The following is a 23,392-nucleotide window of genomic DNA, read 5'->3' as shown; positions in this document are numbered from 1 at the left end:
ATCGTTACAATATAAATATTCAATATAGGCTACATGAATGTACACATAATAGTACATTATGCAACGAGCCTATAATGGTAGTAATTAAGACGCGAGTATGTTTATGAAACAAGCGCGAGTTTCATAATTTTCATAAGAGCGTCTTAATTACCATAATAGTCAAGTTTCATACGACTTTTTATGCTCGACCATATTTCTAACTTGAAATTATTCATAAGTATTCAGGTTATTCTTATCTGACTGGGGAGCGGAACTGACCTTGTGAAATACCTCGTAAATTGTGAGATGTGCGCAGACGCGAAAGTATTGATTTTTTCCGAGAAACAAATGTCGACATTGACCTTGATATAATCTAGAGAGTAAAATAAACATTAATCTTGATATAACCTTGAAATTGAATTAGACATTGAAAAACGAGATGACAAATTGAATTTATTTGAATATTATTTACAATTAACGCTAATTATTATAGTAACAGAACTAGTTGTCCTTCGGTTGCATATCCGAGAATAATCTATACTTGTGCTTTCATATTGCTACAATGGTATTTTCTGATTGGTGGAACACCTGAACTTTAATGAATAGGTGTACTTTAATGAGGTCCATTAAAGGGCTGCTACCATGTGTATAATTACTACATTTCGGCATGGTCGAGCATAAAATACATTTTACAACAACTAGGAAGGTATTAAGGATGCTAGAATAAAAGAAAACTGTTCTTATATACTTTATTTGGCTCAAATAAATTTCTACCTTCCATGCTTCATCTTTGCGCTTAACATACATTTTTGAGAATAACAAATGGTGCATACTGTACAAATGCATAATACATGTCTCACAAATGAACTGTGAACAGACGAATTAAATACTTGGAACCCTGTCAATTTCCTTCAATCTTCAAGCAGCAAATCTTCATCTATATTGACATCCTAGAAACAAGACATTCAAACATGAATACAGGATAATATTAGTAAATATGTGTGTTTAAATTATTGATCCCTCAAAACAGTGTTTAGCATAAAAATGTTTCAGATGGAAGTATTTGGTTTTAATTAAACATACAATACAATTTTTTAGGATATAAAAATTATTTAATAGAATATTGAATTACTTTTCTAAATAACACATTTTGTTTTCTTCGCTGTAATTTTCACCTCTTTTAAAAATGCAAACTAATACCAGAAAGTCTTAAATTCTGATAAAATCGCTGTTGCATTATTATAAGTCAATTTTTGGGATGCTGGATTAAAACTCAAATGAAAAGATACCATAGTTGTATGTGTACAAGAAAGTCCCTCGTCTCATATGCGCCCAAAATAATTACAACAGTTTTCCTTAGAACAAGTTTTTTTATAATTTCATAATCAAATAATAATTATATCAATACCAGTAAAGATGATAATTATATTGATGTAATAAGCATTTACAGTATTTTTACTATATTGCCTTTTGAGTGTGGAGAGGGAGAGTACAAAGGGAATGTGCATGGCTGTACCTTCATTGTATAAGATGCACCCTAATTTTAAGGCCGTATTGAGGGTGTAAAAAGTGCGTCTTAGACACTGAAAAATGGGGAATTTATTTTTTGGTTAATAAAAGGAATTACAAAATACTCTTCTATGTAAGGACCAATATCAATAATGCAGATATTTCCATCCTTTAAGTAAATTTATCTGTCAAAGAATAACTTTCAGATTATACTGTAACTATTGTAGAGCTGTATACTGGGTGTTCATTTCAAAGTGTGTCATGACGTCACTGTTGTTGGGTCACCGATTTGAAGCGAGTTTCAGCTTATGTGTTAGAGAAGTTGCCTATTATTTAAGGCGTTCTTCAATCTGAACTTGAGAACGTGTACGGTATAACTTGAACGTCGTAGCAACAGATGGCGGTCTGTACCGTCTGTGTGCTACCATAACCTCTTTCGAACTGTGTTTTGCGCCGGCAAGTCGTACGCAGGGTATTTGTTATCATCGGTTGCGTACGGTAACATTCCACAACACAAATCAAATGCTCTGTGTCCATGTTGACCATCGAAGTTAATGTCAACAAATACGTAAGTAATCGTCTTAACCCTCTTCCCATATCCCGACAGTACGTATTTCCAAACAGTTCACATTTCTGCCACTACCGGCGTTACCGTACGTATCGGTACGTACTCTTCAGAATGAATGCCGTACTTGCTAGGCAACTTCTCTGCCTCTTAGGTTATACACCTCTGCGGAAGTGTAGGAAGATTGAATTCTCTAGGCTCATCGGCTAGCCACATGACGGCATACAGCGAGCCATGACACACTTTGAACTGAACACCCAGTATATATCAATATATTCTTTTGCATACAGTAATTCTATGCATAAAGAAAGTCAGTAGAGTGAAGTCTGAAGAATCAGTAGGCCAGTCCAAGCATTAAACAAACATTAATTGTAACCTAACAATTTTAGCAGTTTTACGCAACTTCTTGTAAATCTACTTCATATTACAACCAAAAACTTTCCAAATGTTTTACATTCATTAGGTACAGTAAAGATATCTTAATCAGACTTGTGCTACATGCTGAAGTTTTAATTTTATTTTCAGATGATAATATTTTATGAAATAAATACTACATATTGCAATTTAATAAACGGAAAGTGATATTAACCCAATAGCACAATATTTTATTTCGTCCTTTCCATAACCAAAATAGTTTATCTCAAACTTATTCCTTTTAATTCTATACTAATAGTTGCACGTACATTTTTCACTCCCAGTAAAATTGTGATTTGCAAAGATATGCTATTTCCTAGTAAAATACTGCTGTGAAAATATTTTAATAAATAGGTTCCAAAACCTTTGATAATAATTTACTATTTTTTATTAGAATTTCATACCTCCAATACTGCTGGAAATAACTGGAAAGTAATATGTGATTTTCGATGACATACAACAGAATTTTACTGGGTATAAGATTTCTCTGTTCAAGAACACTTATGAAGACAAAGAATTACAAGTAGAAAACCATAATAGCGAAATCCTGTTTCACATAATCTTAAAATAAAAATGTTTCAGAATCTACCAGAGTTCGAATCTTAATGTCATTCATGGAAACTTTTAGTTGCTATCATCAGTAGTTAAAAAGATAAATAAGACATTCATCATGCAGTATTTTCATGGACGTTTCTAGCAATCATACAGACTGGAATATTACAAAATTATGTTCAATTTTACTCACCAATGTGTCAATGTTGTCCAAATCCAAATCCAGCTCGTCTTCAAGAGACTCGCTTTGTGTCTTTGTCTTGCTAGGAGCAGTTTCTGATGTCTGCACATCAGAAGTGGACTGAGAAGGAGTAACTTCTAATTTTTCTACAGCTGTAAAAAATAAAGTGAAAAGTTCTTGGTTTTGTCACTGAGACCATCTTTGCTCATATATTAAATAAATATAAATTTTATACAACTTGAGGCTAGAGCAGATTTACTTCACAAGTGGTTAATTTGTAAGAACCACCATGATGAGCTCATGAACAGTTTTCTTATTAAAATTAATATTACGTCACTTCCTTACTAATATTGATTGTTGATTTATTGCTTATTTTTCAATTTCACTTTAACTTATAAGCAGAAGTGAGTCTCTCCATCCTCTGCCTTAACAGAAATTATCTGAATTCAATTTTATGGTTAGAGTTACGTTTAAGGGGAGAGGGTGGTATTTTTTTTATGAAAAATGACTAAATTTAAAAAAAAAAAAATATTCTTTAAAATACTCTGTGATATGTGTGGATCACCATTTTGAAACTTCCTGCGTTATGGATTTTTAAATCATTCGCCCACTTTTATTGTTGTTTCCGGTAAATTAAATCTTCAAAAAAATTTTTTTTCTTTAAAATACCCTTTGATATGTGGGGAATGCATTGCATAACATTTTGTGGGTATTTGTGCCCTTATCGGATGTTGAGACGTCATTTTTAAACTTCCTGCGCTATGGATTTTTTAAATCACACGCCCGCTTTTATCGGTTTCCAGTAACTTCATTTTTTTTGCTACATTGCCAGACAAAATGGATATAATTTCTGAACTATTAGAGATACATGCATGAAATTTAGAACACACATTCTTTAGACTATTAGGAAACTTTTCTCTGTAACAGAATTTTGTCAATTGATTTCATTTTAAAAATACGTCCGTTTGTTTGCAAGAAAGGAAATCAGAAAATTGTTACTAAATTTTAATTTTTTATTTTACAAATGTAGGGACTAATATCAAAATTCTGTTACAGACAGTTTGTAGATCATACTTTTGCAAATACATTACAAAAACTGTTTGAATCTATCTTTAAAAACGGTTTAGATATATCGGTTTTAGTACAATCCTGCATTGGGTAATTTTTTTCAAATTTGGGCCTCCAAATATTTTTATTTGGTTGAGTTGCCACAGCTATGAGCTCTCAACATACAAAAAATTAATAATTTACACCAAATAGGAAAAAAGTTTTAAAAAATTCCATCCTCTCCCCTTAAAATGTTGAAGTAACTGTGTTTACTAGTGTCGTGCAATGTTCGAACATGAGAGAGGATATCACGATATTTAAAACTTCGCCCTAATCCTTAGGCTTTCAACAATTTGGAAATAAAGCATGTAAACTAAAATATCCGAGTCCATCGAAAACACGTAAGCAGTAGGTGATTGAACAATGATACAATGCTAACCAACTTATCTCAGGATGTAAATGAACTATTTTGTTTTGCTTTACATCATCGGGATAATTACTGCTTATTTGAATCAGGTTATGAAATGAGTCTTTAGACTTTGCAAAATGAAAGTCAAATGTGAGCACCTTTACACTAAACGATTTTGAAACCAAGATGAGTCGTAAAGAATTGAGACAAGAATTAAGGCAGGCATGTAAGATAGTTAAATTTCGATGCCACATCAATAAATTTAAAAATGCAGTTATATTGTCAGACTCCAAAGCAGCTATTCTATCAATAGTCTCTAAACACACACCTTCATCTCAAACAGCAGAAATAACTAAAATGCTCTCTCAATTAATATCACTCAATAAAAGAATTGTATTCCAATGGATACCATCCCACTATGGAATCCTGGGAAACGAGAATGCGGATGCTTTAGCAAAGAAGGGCAGCACTGCTACTTACAGACCTGTTACTAAATCTACATATTACTCTGTGAAAAGATTTATTAAATCTACATACTTAGACTTCAACAAAACAAAATTTGATAACACAATCCCATGGGAAAAAAATGGAACTCTCTGCATCAAAATCCACAGTTAATTCCCGATTTACCACGAAAATCGTCTGTAGCTGCATTTAGATTGACAACAGGCCATGATTGTTTGGCCAAACACCTGCATAGAATTGGAATATGTCAGTCCCCTAACTGTCCATTGTGCAACTCAAACCAAGAAATGGATTCGGAACACCTCAAAATCTGTGCTTCAGTGGCTGGTCATGATAATATCTTTGAAAAATATTGGAGTGCAAGAGGTCAAATGACTTTATTGTCAAACGCCTGGCATTAGAAAACAACAACATAATGCCAAATATATTTCCTGAACACAAAATTGTTTTCACAATTGCACATGTACATGAAAAATAAATTAAAACACCGTCAAGTTAATAATTTAATAAAATCAGAATGAATAATGAAAACTATTACTTTTACCAAAAATACTTATAATTTTATAACTATATTTTTTTTTGGGTACCAGGTATTATTGATGACAAGAGATCTTCTTGTTTTGTAACTTCAGCATCCACATCGACTCCTGGAGGAATGTAGTGGAATTTGCCAGCAGCTTCAGCTGCACGCATTTCTTCCATTGGATTTCTTTCATAATTTGGCTGAAACATATTTCAATTTTATATAGATATATATATACTTCTGTTGGACGTCAATGGAGTTAAAACTAATCTTTCCAAAGTTTTAACAGTTTCTTAGTTTAGGATTCGAAAGATTCAAATGACACAAAAGGTGCTGAGATTCGAGTTTTCGAATCTTTTACAAAATTCGTGAGATTCGAGGATTCAAATGACTCATTCCTGATATGTATAATGTGTTACAAAATACCACAAACTTATACTCACTGTAACATTTGGGTACTCAGATGCTGGTAAAAGTTTCTGACGCTCTGCTTTGAGAAACTGTTCTGTCTTTAATGCATCTGCATACCCTGGGAATAAATTCTCATAATCTTTTGGATCAGCAAGAGACTGGCCAGCTTTCTCGTTAAGTTTTGATAAACATTCTCGCCATAACGCTACAACTTCAGTGATACGACTTGGAAGATATGACCTATTCAACCATAAAAACACAAGTTATTGATCAGTGTGAAAATATCCCTTCATAAGTGTTCAGTTACAAATCATTTTAGTACTCTGAATGAGCATCATCATAAACATGAAAAGAACAATGCTTACATTTTTTGCAGTGAATTTGAAGTAACTATAATAGTACACTGGGCTGCAAAAGAAATGCCGAGTCGAAGTTGCTATCAATTTGAAATATTGTGTTACGAGGACTTTGCTTACGAAACAATAGAAATAGAGATACAAAGAAGGCATTGCATATAAACTCTAATATGTTAAATGTTTCAATTAGATTCAACTTTCAGTTCTGTATCTGTATTTATAATAAAATTTTATATTTATATTTAAGTTTATAAAAAATTGATACATTTTTTGTTAATACAATATGAAACGTAACTGGCTTATTGATTGTAACGACAGCATCAGTGGATAATAAAAAAGACTGTACCATATAAACTGCAGTTTCATTATTTTTGTGTAGTATTCTTATTAATGTTTCAAAATAAAAGTATATGAATAATTCTAGATCAATTCATATTAAATAATAACGTGAACAGGTTGAAAAGTCGTATTTACATGTTTTTAAAAAACTAATCTCAGGAAAATAGCTTTCCACCTCGTCATGTTTGCTAAAGCTCTTGGAAAACGATATAATTTTGTATCGGCATTTCTTTTGCAACCCAGTGTACTAGTCTTGCTATTCACAACACACTGAAATCAGTATCTCTTCTAAAGGAACAACTCTTTGGTGTTGTCACGAATTCAGAGAAAAGTATAAAAATCTACTTTAAAAAATGATCAAATAGAGGGCAATAGGAAAGAAAGCTTGGAAAATTAAATATCCTAGTTTGTAGCATTATAGTACGTGGATAGTAACAAAAGAATTGCTACCTCGCGAAAAATGCTGCCTCTGGAAGTCTGTTCGTACTTATTAGTATCTCCAGACACTTGTCCACATCACCCAAGAGGAAGTAAGACAAAAAGGACACGTTATTCTTGCCCGTCGCATCTGCTGTTTCACCCAATTTCTTCACCATTTCTGCATCACCTGTAGTAAAAATAAACTAGATGAATAGCAATTACGAAAAGAATATTCAGGTTTAAATAAGTGCCATTAAGTATTAGAGGTGTATCTAGATATGCAGCATACAAAATACGTAAGAAACCATAGCCTTTTCAAATACATACAGTAATATTAGATTCTAAGTTGGACAGTTTGGAAATTACAGGCATATAATTGTACAAATAACAAGTCAAGTCACCACACTGTAAATATGTACACAGGGTGGAAGGTAACCTTTTGCAATCCTTCTGGGATATGATATCTCGAATTATGACAAACAAAAAAGTCTAATAATACTTTGTTCTCAGAATGGCGGTTTTCGAAAAAAATGATCTTTTGTAACTTGAAATTATGATTAAGTTTTTCATGAAACTGCTCAAAATTGCATTTTATCTTATGTAGGATGATAGAGTAAGCTATGTATGGCCATGTTACAGTAGTATTTGCATGGAAAATAACACAGATTTCGAATAAATCGCGTGAATAATTGTGAACACATTGCATGGGAACAGGGCTGTGACACGCTGGCAACACTGTTTCTGACATACGCAAACCATGTTGCCAAGCTAGGTGTACAGAGCGGACAATACGCTTACATTCACTTCGTCATTAGTTGCAGGCTACGTGTAGTTTGAAGCAGTTGAAAAACAAAGAGATGCCACAGTTTTATAATCCTGAGTATTGGACATTCATTCTACTGTTTTATTGATGGAACTGCCTTAAAATGTAACGGAAACTACATGTTTATTTCTACTAAATTTAGTGCTGAAAAAATACAATAACGAATGTTTCATCATAGATAACGAATAACATAGTTCATATAATTAACATGTTACGATTACATAAATTTTTATTTGATTCTCAACATATGTTTTTGTTTACAAAACGGTATGTGTGTACATCCTCTCAAACCCCCTGTCAAGTAGATAATTGGAGCAGCATGCAGTAGGCTATGCTGGGGTGCAATGATCTCGCAGAGTAAACACTGCTACTGTCTACAACGTTGCAAGATTGCAACATTTGTTTTCTGGAAATATTACAAAAACTATTGGTAGTATGAAAAAATATTATTTGACAAAACATTCCTAAATGATATGATATGTTATGTGCGTGAAGGATTGTAAAAGGTTACCTTCCACCCTGTATATAATTATTTTTTTTAAGGTAGAAGGATCTGATACTTTCACCTTCAAATATAACACATACCAGAGCAGAGTAGTGAACTGTATATATTTTACTATAACTATACCTGACTGCCACCCTACCCCATTGTCTCCTGGCCTAGTTGCCTCATAAGTGTGTCGCTTGTGAGGTTCAGACCTGTCTTCGGACAGTTGACTAAACAATAACAACTATACCTGATGAAGTGGCGAGCAAGAGAAGTCCGCCATAGTCCTGAGCATGATGCAGACATTCTTGTGCAAGATCAAGTTCTCCTCGTGTTGTTGCCAGTTCTGCTAGCTGGCGCCATTTTTGTTGCGACGCTGCCTCCAAGGCAAGTGAATGAGCTGTTTCTAGTTCTCCCAGTTGGAGTGCTAGTTCGAATTTATGTTCTGGATCTGTAGAAACTGCCAGAGCTTGTTGCTTGAAGCCCTACATATCATTCAATCAAGAGTCAGCAACTGCTTCATTACAAAACATGACAGACAAACTTAATTTAATTGTCCAGTACACTACTTTGTTACTGAAAACCAACATCACATAATAGTTATTTATTTTAGAAGTTGCTGAAATTGACCATTATTTGTGAGTAAGATGTTTATGACACGAACACATAATGGGCTTTTAGCCACGTGTAATATACAATATTTTATCTTATCCTAATAATTTTAATTATTTACCTTCTCACATATAATATTAGTTAGCCATAATGAAATTGTTTACAGTCCAAGCATAATGTAAAAATGTCTTGTTGCTAAGTTACAGATTGGATATAATAAATGTTTGTTTCTTCGAACCAATTAACATTCAACTAGATTTAGAAGAACCAGTTACAAAATCTGAAACTTCCAAACCTGTACTAAAAGCGCTAACATTAGAAGCTGTGAACAATAGATACCCACCAGAAGATTGGTTACATATCTACACAGATGGGTCTACTATCAATAACAACTCAGGATCAGGAATTATGTGTGCGTTATTCTCATTTTATCAACCAGCAGGATATCATACAACAAATTTTGATGCGGAAATAATGGCTATTCATATCTCACTCCAACACCTACTGTACAAAATAGATAAATTTCAAAATGCTGCCATTCTCTCTGATTCTAAAGCAGCATTATATGCAATAAATTCATATAAACTGATGTCAATCCAAATTAAAGAATGTCACAAAATGATCCAACAACTTCAAAAACTACAGAAAAGAATTCAATTGCAATGGATACCTGCACATTGTGGAATTGCTGGAAATGAAACTGCTGACTTTCTTGCCAAAAAAGGATCCGATTTAATTCAGAATACAAATACAAGCCTACCTTTTACATCCATCAAAAGACTAATTAAAAATAAATATAAAATCAAGCAAAACCAAGCACTATGTACCAAAGCCAAATTAAAAAAAAAAACAGAAATTATTCCAGAAATCCCACGTAAGTCTGCAGTAGCAAAATTCAGACTGCTTACAGAACATGATTATTTGGCCAAACACTTGAATAAAATAGGAATTTACACAAATCCAAATTGCCCTCTATGCAACAAAGAAGAAGAAATGACTGAAGATCACCTACAAACCTGTGAAGTTCTACCTGATGGATCGACCACAGAGAAATATTGGAGAGCAAGAACTCTAATGGCTTCGTTGCCAAAGCCCGGCATTAGATAACAACAACAACAACATGTTTGTTTCTAATCAGCAAATTATTTCACACGTGAAGTAATGAGCTATATCTGACAATTTCTAACAGTACACCATATCACTACGATAAGATAAAAACTATTTATTCAAAAATTCGCTAACCTAGTACATTCCTATTCGAAATAAGTTTGTGAAATGAAACAATCCAAACTTAAGTAACAAAAGATAACCAACAGTAATAAATGTATTATTCTCATTTTAAGTCTACAATTTGTACTAGTTTTAAAATTTGAAATTATGTTAAAATCGTATCAATAGTATGATGAAATTATTTCTACAATGTCAGCATAATATTAGATTAATGATATAAATTCTATATTGAAAATTCGTTTAAAATGTTACATATCAGTATATTAAAAAGAATTATATGCCATTTTATTAAAAACTATTTTATATTGATAGTGTTTCAATTCAAATAACACAATAATTAAAGAACTAAGTTTTAAGGAATTGCAAGTTATTCGAAAGACTGTAGCAAGTAATTCTTTAAGAACAAATAAATTACCATATTCCCTTTATTGCTATAAATGGTGAAATTTGTGATTTCCATCTTTGTCTATTCTGCAGTCCAAGTAACAGAAAACAACGTCTGAAAGAAAAAAAAAAGACTTGCCTGTTTCTCCAAAAAGTGAGCCACTCTCGTCCGTTGACTGCGTGGAATGGTTGGTAATACTCTGTCTGCTGTCTCAAAATCACCACGCATCACAGCAGTTTGATATTCCAGTACAGAAAGTAATAGTGAATATGACACAACATTTAGTTCCTTATCTCCAAGGTACAGCCTGTAATAAAATAAGTTAAATTCACATCACGTAAAAATGATGTTTAATTTTACATTTAGTCTTGAAGTAGCAACCACTTCTGTCTAAGAGTACCATTAATCTATCTTTTCAACTTGCTTATTAGTATGCGAGTCCAGCAACATGCTGATTAAACAATAAATAGAGTATGCTATTTCTCAAGAACTTCCCTTTCAATAGAAGAAGTCATGCTACGGATTTTTATCACCCTTTCACCCAGACTTGAACTCGAAAAAAATTCAGGCATAATAGCAGACATCTGTAACCATTAGGTCACCAAGGATGCCTAAGCTAGTACAAATTTGAAGTATTAAAAATATTTGAGTTTCATATTTTGTGGAAGAATATTACTGTGCACATACATTAGTAACTGTAATGCTTTCAAGCTAAATTAAAACGAATTTATATTACCTGTTGTCCCGTGGGACATAACCAAGCAGGTACATGGTGCGGTCCAGATGTGACACAGTCACAATCTCTCCACCAACATAATAGTTGATGCGATTCACACCATTCGTATAGATGAAGCAGTCTCCAACCCATAAGCCTGTTCGAACAGACTCGTGTGTTTCACCTAGAAACTATTTGAAAGAAACAGAAATCCTGTTTTAATAAGCAGAAGAAGATAAGAACAGTTCTGTTATTCACATTACCTATATAACATTCTATGTATATAAATATTAAATATATATTTTATATACTGGGTGTTCATTTCAAAGTGTCTCATGACGTCCCTGTTGTGAGTCAGCGATTTGAAGCGAGTTTCAGCTTTTATGTCAGAGAAGTTGCCTATTAATCAAGGCGTTCAATCTGAACTTGAGAACATGTACGGTATAACTTGAATGTCGTAGCAACAGATGGCAGTCTGTACGGTCTGTGTGCTACCATAACCTCTTTCGAACTGTGTTTTGCGCAGGCAAGTCGTACGCAGGGTATTTGTTATCATCGGTTGCGTATGGCAACATTCCACAATACAAATCAAATGCTCCGTGTCCATGTTGACCATCGAAGTTAATGTCAACAAATACGTAAGAAATCGTCTTAACCCTCTCCCCATATCCCGACAGTAAGAAAAAAACCCATCTCAGTACATGTTTCCAAACAGTTCACATTCCTGCCACTACCGGCATTACTGTACATATCAGTAAGTACTCTTCAGAATGAACGCCGTACTTGCTAGGCAACTTCTCTGACACATAGATAATACACCTCTGCAGAAGTGTAGGAAGATTGAATTCTCTAGGCTCATCGACTAGCCATATGACGGCATACAGCGAGCCATGACACACTTTGAACTGAACACCCAGTATATGTAAACATTACGTTTATGTCTAGAAAATTTATTGTTCTTTACTGAAGAATATGTTGAATATTTTTGCGTCTCAAGTAGATATCTGAATGACACTGCATTGATTTCAAGTTTGCAACACATTCCTTTAAATGTCTACCTACCTGCTATTATTTCTTTCTTTTTGCATTATTTTACTTTTATATTTTTGCATTATTTTATTTTTATAGTCTTCCCACCATTGCAGGTTGCCATACAAGACAATGAATATCAAGAGCAAAATGTCACAACAGTATAACAATAAAAATACCGGTAGTTAACCATGAAAATATTCAATTTTCAGAGTGTTCTACAAATGTCTCAGAACTCAGAGAAGTTAACAGGTAATTAAATAAACAATGATCATTAACCCAATTAACAAAATACAAAGTGATTTATAAAAAACACATATGAAATTTAGAAATGAAATACTTAGCAATGAAAAGTGACTTATCGTTATGTGAAAACAAAAGAAGTAACTCACAGTGAATGCTTCCTCAACGCCATCTTCTGTCAGGCCTTCTTTAGTCTCATGAGCCCGGGCCACGATAGCAGCGTCATACTTCAGAATAAAGTAGCTCTCTTCTGTAGCCAGACACACGAGCTCCCCGCTCTCTGACCAGAATACATGTCGAGGCTGAATCTCAATGCGGCGTACTAGTTCCAGTGACTCCCAATCATAGAATGCTAGTCCTGTCACTGAGCGCACCCCCAGTAAGAATCCGCCAAATATACCTGAAATAATAATGATTATGTATTGTTACAAGACACCACTATAAATAAACAGTACCATCAAGAAAACATATTAAAATATGGATGGCTCAGAAGCCAGTGAGTGTAAGTCATAAAATGGAGGAAAAGAGAAAATGAGGGTTGTTATAGTCACGTCACTGTTATTTCCGGCGTGGCTCCGCCTCTTTGCTTACGTCCTAGTAAGAGTAGGTTCTATAAAGAGTAGGTACATATAATCGTTCGCCATTTTAGTTCTTTCATTGCCAGTTGCGGTACCAGACGAAGCTATTTTCCGCACCGTTAAACATTATCACGTCATAGCACCTATGATAATTGCATTGTAAATTTTAGGTTTGATAGATAAATATCTAAGGAAAGCATAGAAAAAATTCGAAATCAAAATGTTTTTTAGGAAGGGAGAAAAAATTATTAACTTCGAAGTGTCATGTTCAAAATAGACATTGACACCTTCAAATGTTTTGCTATTTTTAACTTTAGATGGGAGTCAAAGCGAGAGAAATGTTTAGAAAGAATTACTTTTAAAAGTGATTCCTATTCGAAATCTGTACCGTACTAGTTTCCCAGTTACTGGGAGTAACATATGCATGGACCTCTGTTTGCAGAGTAACAACTTAGGTCTGTTAGAACTGTGGATTCTCATAGAAAGGCCGGCCCTTTGGCGGAGCAAGTGGGGCGGTCACCCCAGGCCCCGCACTTTGTGGGACTCGCTGCCGGAAAAAAATTCAATCTGTCGATTATGTTCTTGTTATAATGTTTAATGTGAGAAACTTAAAAATAAATAGTTAAGTGAATGTTGAGATAGCTTTTGTATACCTAACGAAATCAATTGTTGACTATAATGTTTAATGTATGTGGATCAAATGTTGCACTGTTTGTTGAAGGTTTAATTACCAGAGTATCCAGCTGCATGGCTCTAAGTCGATTGTTACCCTTGATTCTATTATTATTATTATTTTAAACAAATACACCTAAAAGAGAGCGGAATTAAAATTTGTACTGTTGTAAATTCTCGTCTGCTTGCTGCAACGGCAAGGAAAGAATGGAAATGGCGGACGATTATACCCAGTATCTATATAGCCTTAGGAAGTCCATGATGAAATCAACAGCGAATGACAAGAAGCACATGTTTAAATGTAGCCGACTTGCAACATGATTGGCTGCCAGAAATAAGAGCGACGGGACTATAGATTGTTTATTCCAAAATTCCATTAAGATTTAAAAATTAACTGATGAATTATTCATTATTGTAACAATAACTGAAGTAACTTAATACATACTTACAGTGTCAGTAATAAATGAAACTATTAGAGGCAAAAGAATAAAAAATTACCGTACTGATTTATTGTTTTTGTCCACTGAACTTTTTTTCAATCATCATCATCATCATCATCATCATCATCATCAGCATCAGCCATACAGGTTATAGTCCCAGAAGGGCTGTTATGGTTCACAAAAGTTTTCAACATGCAAAAAATATAATGTGTGTGAATGCATACTAAGGCTTACCTTCAGCCCCAAATTCCGGCTTGAAAGCTTTCTTCTCCTTAAAATTCTTGAATACTTTGACAGTAGAACTGCCTTCTCGAGTAGCATACTCAGACGAGTCTTGCGCCCACACAAACTCCTGTGCAGATCCATAGGCTTTGTTTCGCAGTGCCATGGCAGTGTAAATTATATATTCTCCATCGCCACATACAACCACAAATCTGAAAATATTTGTGAAAACATAAAAAATAGAAGAATTAATGAATGAATGAATGAATAAGTAAATAAATAAATACATAATCAAATTACCGTACATCGATGGCTAAGAAGAGATACCTCGTATCTACAAAACTGGTAATTTAGTTTAACTACATTATTACTATTTAGATTAACTATATATTATTATTATTATTATTATTATTATTATTATTATTATGTTCACAAATTGGACAGTGTACTAATATTTTGTTCTCGAATAGAAGATATTGCGGTATGTAGCAAAGCAGGAACATTTATATAGGAGTAAGTTTGTCTATTTTGAGAAACTAATTTCTAAAACAGTTTTTTTATTTACCTGTAAATGTACAAATACGAGGTATCACTTTTTAACCATCAATATGCAATATTATTTTAATATCGTGTATATAGGTCTATATACAAAATATCGCATGCCTGAATCTCATACAGGTAACATTATGATGAATCAATATATATATATATATATATATATATATATATATATATACTTCTTGCTAATACACAAAATGTACGTAAGATGGCTGTCTAACAGAGGAATAAATCTTAATATAGGAGGGAAATCAGATCTCTAAGTTAGTGAATCCTTTAATGGACCAATAACACTAAAGATGTTTCTTGCAACGCGTCTTTCGAACTTATTGGTCCGTTAGCAGCTAACGAAAGAATAAATATGTTCTTGCAATCCACCATTAGAATCTTATCAGTCTATAGAGAATCAATGAATTTCAATAATGACTTTAAGTACAGCTCCAATGAACTTATTAATGACTTAAAAGAATTTTCCCATTATAAACTTTATAGTATACACAATGATGATTGATGTGTACTGGAAGCTGAGAAGTATGTTACGGACTAGTGATTTTTATACAATTTTCTAACCTTCCATTTGGATTATGAGCTATTGTCTGAGGGTAGATATCACAGCTGCCCATATCCTTCACGGCTAGAGGCAGTCTCTCCCCATCTTTAATTTCAGCGCCTTCTCCCATTGCTTTTAGATTGGCTTGCTGTACTTCTGAATGACGAGCCCAGATAATTTTCCCGCCACTGGCGTCCATTGAGACTGCAGGCTCCTCTCGTCCAACCTTGACCATTATGCTGCCTTCATCATAGCTGTTATAAAACATACACAGCTGTTAAATGGTTACACAACATGATATATAGTCTCTCAGCAATTAGAAGTTTTAATGAAGACAAACACTTTCTTGCGTTGAATTCTTTCACTACGATGAGTAACACAAGTGCAGATTCAGAAATAGAAAATTTTCTACACAAAATGTTTAGTCACAGTAGAAAGGGACTTTTTGCATTTTATTTCTGTTATGGTGGCTTAAACAGAGTATTCTGTCTTATTCATCTTTTAACGGGTTAGGTACAGCTTACAACAGTAAAATTTTTGGAAGTATTCAACAATTTTCTTCTCCATTACTGTATCTTGTACAATAATGAAAATTGGTATGTGTAAAATACTGTCCTTCTGCTATATGAAAAATAGTACATTATGCAACGAGCCTATAATGATAGTAATTAAGACGCGAGTATGTTTGTTTATGAAACGAGCACAAGCGAGTTTCATAATTTTCATACGAGCGTCTTAATTACCATAATAGGCAAGTTTCATAAGACTTTTTATGCTCGACCATATTTCTAACTTGAAATTATTCAGAAGTATTCATTTTATTTGTATCTGACAGAAGATCGAAAGTGACCTTGTTCATAGCTCGTAAATTGTGAGATGTGCGCAGACGCGAAAGTATTGATTTTTTCCGAGGAACAATAATGTCATTGACCTTGATGTAATGTAACATGAACTAATTTTGATATATCCTGGAAATTGATTTAGAATTGAAAAACGAGATGACAAATTGAATTTATTTGAATATTATTTACTTAACGCTAATTATTATAGTAACAGAACATAACCTTCTGCGACAGTATTGGATTTCCAGCCTCCGTGACGTTTCCCTCGTTGTCTTTCGATTGCATATCCGAGAATAATCGAAAACCTGAACTTTAATGAATAGGTGTACTTTAATGACATGCATTAAAGGACTGCTACCAGATGTATAATTACTACATTTCGGCATGGTCGAGCATAAAAATATTTTTAAAATTGAAAAAAAAAAAAATATATATATATATATATATATTTAAATTTTTTTTTTTTTTCAAAATTCAATTCACTGTGCAGTGATGAAGCATTTCCCACATAACTCAAAAACTATCCAACATTCTGTGATGAAATATTTTGTGTGCATTTATGCATGTCATATCTACAATATGATGCAAGATACTTCTCTACCTTTGATAGATTCTGATAAAAAAATAAATTTTCTTCTAACACAAAATAAAAAAAATATATATTATTTATTAAGGAATATAGTTGAAAGAGCATGATATTGTAAACATGAGTTTCAGCAATAAAATAAAAGAGAGAGAATATGAAAAAGTTAACAAGTTTATGAGTTATGAGGGAAACGCTTCATCATTGCACAGTGAATTGCCAACATTTTGAACCTAAAAAAAAAAATAAATAATTGTTTTTAAAATATTAACAATATTTTTTTCATGTAGCAGAAGGACAGTATTTTACACATACCAATTTTCATTATTGTACAAGATACAGTAATGGAGGAAAAAAATGTTGAATATTTTCAAAAATTTTACTGTTGTAAACTGTACCCACTGCCTGCTGGATCGTATCCTATAGCTGCGTAAACTGCCTGCTCAATCAAAGTTATTTTACCGCTAGGTGGCAGACAGTGCCCACCGCTATTAACATTATCAGTATATGCAATGTCATTACCTGCCACCTAGTGGCTGTTCGCGCATAACCGTTGACTGGGCAGGCAGTATAAGCAGCCATAGGATGTGATCCAGCAGGCAGTGGCTGTACCTAACCCCTTAAATCTCGCTCCTCTCTATATTCTTGCTTTTATATTAGTTATAACTTGGTAAGAATTTTATCACCTTTCAAAATCCATCACTTTCGCCTGAGAACCTCGCATTCAATGGCTAACATGATAACCACAAGATTGAGGACATTTTGCTTCTATATGTTGACTACATCATAAACAACTCGGATTCAGATATACAATGTAATATGATACCAACCCAAGGGCCACATTGTTGGAGCCCCTCATGCAAGCAACAGTCCAGACACGCTCTAACCCATAGTTAAGTGATGACTCCAGTCTGTAAGTACCAGCATGCCAAATGCGGACTGTACCATCCTCAGAGCCTGTCAACACTATAGGAAGCTCTGGGTGGAAGCACACTGCAAACATAAGACTAATGTCAACAATTACTAATTCAACAATTTTTTTTTTGTGAAGGAGGAAAAACTCAAGTGAGTAGTTTTCATGTTAACAAACATAAATGTATTCTCACTTATTTTCTATTTGTTAATTTACAATTAAGAGGCCTACCAAAATACTGATGCAACAAATACCTGCAGAGATGTTTTGAGCATGTCCTTCAAGAGTCTGAACACAAGTCTTATTCTGATAATCCCAGATTTTAACAAGCCGATCATCTGCTCCAGAAATCAAGTATGGCTTATCACCACCATGGTAGTAATCAACGCAGTTCACACCCTTTTCATGACCTTCAAGTGTGAAATTAGGTGTTGATGACCCCAACTGCCATACCTGAAATATTTAATCACGTATCTTTAAACATATTATCAGCACTTCAAATACAATGAATAAAACGCAATTAAATGTTAGTAATCAAATCTGATAGTAAAATAAACTGCAAACATTTGTTAACAGATGTTTACGAAGAATTTTAAAAATTAGATGGCCAGATATAATCACAAACTCAGAACTATGGAAGATAACAAATCAGAAAGAAATCACAATAGAAATCAAAAGACGAAAGTGGAATTGGATAGGGCACACAATCAGGAAAGAAGATGGAGCAATAGAAAGAATGGCTTTGGATTGGAACCCCCAGGGTAGTAGAACAAGAGGAGGACCAAAAAATACATGGAAGAGAACAGTTTTGGAGGAAATTGCTAGGGAGGGGAAAACATGAAGCGAAGTGAAGAAGTTGGCTACAAATAGGGTCCAATGGAGGCACTTTGTGAATGCCCTATGCTCCTCATGAGGAGATACAGGAGTTTGATTGATTGATTTGATTGAATCAAATCTGATACTATGTTGCTGTCATCAACTGAAAATACATATTTCATTAGGTCATGTGACCAAAAATTGATTTCCAAATTGCAGATGTTTGATTAAAGTCCTATGATATATTCCATTAGGGCCTCTTTCCGCATATTCCTTTTCAAATTATGGATTTCTTTCCAAATTACAGATATTAGATTGAAGTGTTATGATTAAATGAACAAAATATTTAATTAGAATTATATAAACAGTTACTACAGTACCTTAACTGTGCGATCAAGTGATGCACTTGCAAATGTGTTGTTGTCCTTAGGATTTATAACTATTTGCATCACATAGTGTGTGTGTCCTTCAAAAACCTGTTGACATGACCACTGTTTATCCCAGTTCCATAATTTGATGAGCATGTCGTCTGTGAACGAAGTAGAATAATGTAAAAGATATAAATTACATTATATCAGATTAGAGGAATTAACTAATATTACTGCTACAAACAGGAATTAAATTCTGAAGTTTTCATCTCTTGTTCTTATTTTGCCTGTTTCAAAAATTAAATATAAGAGAGCAATTTCCAGTTTCATACCCAATGTAGCCAAACGTGTGAATATTATTAAATCCAAAAAACAGATCATTAGAAACTAGGAATCTTATAAAGAGAAAAAGAAACATGTAATTTTCTTTAAATCATGACAGAGGCATTTTTAAGGATTGGACAGTGTGACTAAAATATATTAAGTACGAATGTAATTATTTTAATTCCTTGTTTAAAAAAGTGAAAATCCATTCTCTATTATTCACTGTATTTACTTACACAACTTACTTACTTACGGGCTTTTAAGGAACCCGGAGGTTCATTGCCGCCCTCACATAAGCCCGCCATTGGTCCCTATCCTGAGCAAAATTAATCCATTCTCTACCATCATATCCCACCCCTCCCTCAAATCCATTTTAATATTATTTTCCCATCTACGTCTCGGCCTCCCTAAAGGTCTTTTTCCCTCTGGCCTCCCAACTAACACTTTATATGCATTTCTGGATTCGCCCATACGTGCTACATGCCCTGCCCATCTCAAACGTCTGGATTTAATGTTCCTAATTATGTCAGGTGAAGAATACAATGCGTGCAGTTCTGTGTTGTGTAACTTTCTCCATTCTCCTGTAACTTCATCCCTCTTAGCCCCAAATATTTTCCTAAGAATCTTATTCTCAAACACCCGTAGTCTCTGTTCCTCTCCCAAAGTGAGAGTCCAAGTTTCACAACCATACAGAACAACCGGTAATATAACTGTTTCATAAATTCTAACTTTCAGATTTTTTGACAGCAGACTGGATGATAAAAGTTTCTCAACCGAGTAATAACAGGCATTTCCCATATTTATTCTGTGTTTAATTTCCTCCCGAGTATCATTTATATTTGTTACTGTTGCTCCCAGATATTTGAACTTCTCCACCTCTCCTAAAGATAAATTTCCAATTTTTATATTTCCATTTCGTACAATATTCTGGTCACGAGACATAATCATATACTTTGTCTTTTCGGAATTTACTTCCAAACCTATCTCTTTACTTGCTTCCAGTAAAATTCCCGTGTTTTCCCTAATCGTTTGTGGATTTTCTCCTATCATATTCACGTCATCCGCATAGACAAGCAGCTGATGTAACCCGTTCAATTCCAAACCCAATGACTACTACAAATAAATGGTAGATAATATTAAATAAAACTTAATTTTAAAATTCACAGAAGTCCATATAGTGCGAGCTATTGGGGATTGGGGTCTCTGCAGTGTTGTAATTCTAAGAGATTATGGTTCAATTTCTTACCACTGCTGGTCAGAAGATAAGGCTGAGTGGGATGAACGGCAATGCATCTAACATAGTCAGAATGAGCTTCAAATGCGTGTACACGCTCCAAAGTGTTGTAATTAAATACACGAACTTGCATATCATCTGATCCTGTAACGATCCAATTCTTGCGTGGTACAAATTTTGCTGCTCGTACAGGCAGATCACACACCTGAAAATAGAAATTTTGTTGTATATGATCATGAATTCATAAATTGAAATTACAGACAGCATACTGATGTAGTCTTTATGTGTCATGATGTGAAAAAACAACCAGTATTACTCTAGTCACTGGAATCAAATACAAGATTTGTTATATTTCGAGATGACGCACAGTTGCACAGAAAATAAAGTAATAAAAATATATAATGAAGATGTAAAATAAATAATATTAAAAACCATAAAAATGTATCGTTGAATAAAAATAACAACAAATTAAGTATATGTTAAATAAAACAAACTTATTATATTTAAACAAAATTAAATTCTGCTCTACATAATTCAGTAGAATCATATTTTAACGTAATTTACTAAATATAACTTGTTAAGTATTAACTTTAATTAACAAAAGTACCTACCTCAAAGGACTTAACGAGCTGTTGACTTTCATGATTCCAGACATGGACATTTCCATTGTACAATGAAGCTAACATCCACTGCTCGGTTGGGTGGAGATCAACGCATTTCACTCGATCAGACCGAGCTGTCAGCTTACGTTTTATATCCAACCTCAGAGGCTAATGCAGAAAAAAAAAACAGTATAACAGTGTAAATTATATGTTTCATATTTACAGACAACATGACACAAAATATTCAAATAACACAAGAGATAACAAAATTACATTTCCGTACATGAGCACTATTTCTATAATTTACTAAGAAAAGAATGACCTACCATATAGCTTCACAAAAAAATAATATTGTCCATCACGTGAAGACAACACAGATCAGCAATTTGTAAGGTCAAGCTCTATTCCTAGTGATTACTATCTTAATCTGCTCTTTTTTACTATTGTGTTTGGGATGAAAACGTCTGTAAGTCGTGGTTGCTTTAGAATTTAATTTACTCTTACAATACTCACATCGCTCTAAAACGTATAAACACCTATAATTATTATAATAACTTAAATCAGTGCGTTCGTTTTCAGTTATAGAGACTTTGGTATAGTTACCGATAAAATGAATCACTGGTTAAATGAGAATGCCAGGGGAAATAAAAGTAGTACAGAAAAAACCTGTACCATAACAGAGGCTTTGTCAGTCACACATGTTAACACGATCAGGTGGTAAGATTTCAGTTTATTTATGATTGGATTCAATAAGTTAAGGAGAGATTTTTCCATAGTTTAAAATATAATATACAATAAACCTCGTGCTGTTCTGTTATGTTGTTAACGGAATTTATCTATACTATGAAATAAATTGTTGAAATCCAGATCCTTTTGTACATATTTGTTTGAGAGGTGACTTTAATTCCAAGCTGCTATAAAAATTATTGTTAAGAAAAAAACCCGAGATAATGTGAAAATTACTGTTAAGAAAAAAAAATTTCCTCCACTCAGGATTGAACCTTCAACCTTTCGATTTCAACCCAGTCGTTTTGCCGACTGAGCTAACTGTTCAAATAACTGCACATAAGCTTATCTTTTACAATTACTGCACATTACAATTTAATGATGAAATATACCGTACCAATTTTACAATGGAAACTCGAACATTTTAGGTTTTTGTAAATTCCTTTTCAAATGAATAGAAATCAGATCATGGAAATACAGTATATAGGTGACAGGTGTGGGGGAAAAAAAGAGTATATTTTATGTAGATCGACATACATAACCAGACTTGGAAAAAATGGCAATGGTAATAAATTTGGGACCCATCGTTAAGTCGCTGTTAGGCCTGCAAATAAAACAGTGTGACATTGTCAAAGTAACTTAACATGGCATACATTTAATAAACTTACGAGTTCCCAAACTTACTTTCAGTATTTCGAAATACTAAAGTTCTTTGTAATATAATCAGTATGACTTTAAAAAAATGAGGGGGTGGTCTTCGCGTCCCGGAATGATTCCTTAGTGTACAAATTGAGTATTTTGGGTACGTTTCGTAGATGAATCTCAGTTCTTTTGATAATGAATTCCTGTTTTTTTCACTGACTAACTGCAGTTATTAAATGAAGTATAATACGCTTACCAAGTTGCTCTACCGAGAGGGCTTAATGCAACTTTTGAAATGTGTCATATTGTGGTTAGGATAAACACTTCTATACTATCCTCACACAGTTTTATATCTTACAATTAAAAACAGCTATCGAAATTATTATACTTTACCAAGGACAATTACATACTAACCATTCTGAAATTATATTATATTTCAGAAAACAATGTATAAATAAAATTCAACACACGTTTCGTATAACGAAATTGTTACGTGGCCTCTTAACGCCTGCATCAGCCGCTCTGACGACTAAGTGCGATTCTGACACTTCCTAATACGCATGCGCAGACCAGTCGGATGTCCGCAGACCCAATCTGCAAACTACTGCAACTGCCAGCAGAAAAATTG

The 23,392-nt window shown here is 33.6% G+C and overlaps 1 protein-coding gene across 1 annotated transcript; it reads right to left on the bottom strand.

Moving 5' to 3' along the window:
- Positions 1 to 714: 714 nt before the first annotated feature.
- beta'COP (coatomer subunit beta') lies at positions 715 to 23,311 on the bottom strand. The gene is made up of 17 exons (XM_069823173.1): positions 23,179 to 23,311; positions 21,406 to 21,564; positions 20,807 to 20,999; positions 19,249 to 19,397; positions 18,307 to 18,505; positions 17,970 to 18,132; positions 15,735 to 15,968; positions 14,619 to 14,818; positions 12,844 to 13,094; positions 11,444 to 11,613; positions 10,846 to 11,014; positions 8,731 to 8,965; positions 7,201 to 7,357; positions 6,088 to 6,295; positions 5,709 to 5,844; positions 3,213 to 3,352; positions 715 to 929 (listed from the first exon to the last, which is right to left on the bottom strand). The coding sequence occupies exons 1-17, from the start codon at positions 23,179 to 23,181 to the stop codon at positions 891 to 893; spliced, it is 2,805 nt and encodes a 934-aa protein (XP_069679274.1). The 5' UTR covers positions 23,182 to 23,311; the 3' UTR covers positions 715 to 890.
- Positions 23,312 to 23,392: the final 81 nt, after the last annotated feature.

Source organism: Periplaneta americana, chromosome 4 (genome assembly GCF_040183065.1).
Source record: "Periplaneta americana isolate PAMFEO1 chromosome 4, P.americana_PAMFEO1_priV1, whole genome shotgun sequence".
NCBI lineage: Eukaryota > Metazoa > Arthropoda > Insecta > Blattodea > Blattidae > Periplaneta > Periplaneta americana.
The sequence above is the reverse complement of the archived record's forward strand: the minus strand, read 5'-3'. Positions and strand labels throughout refer to the sequence as shown.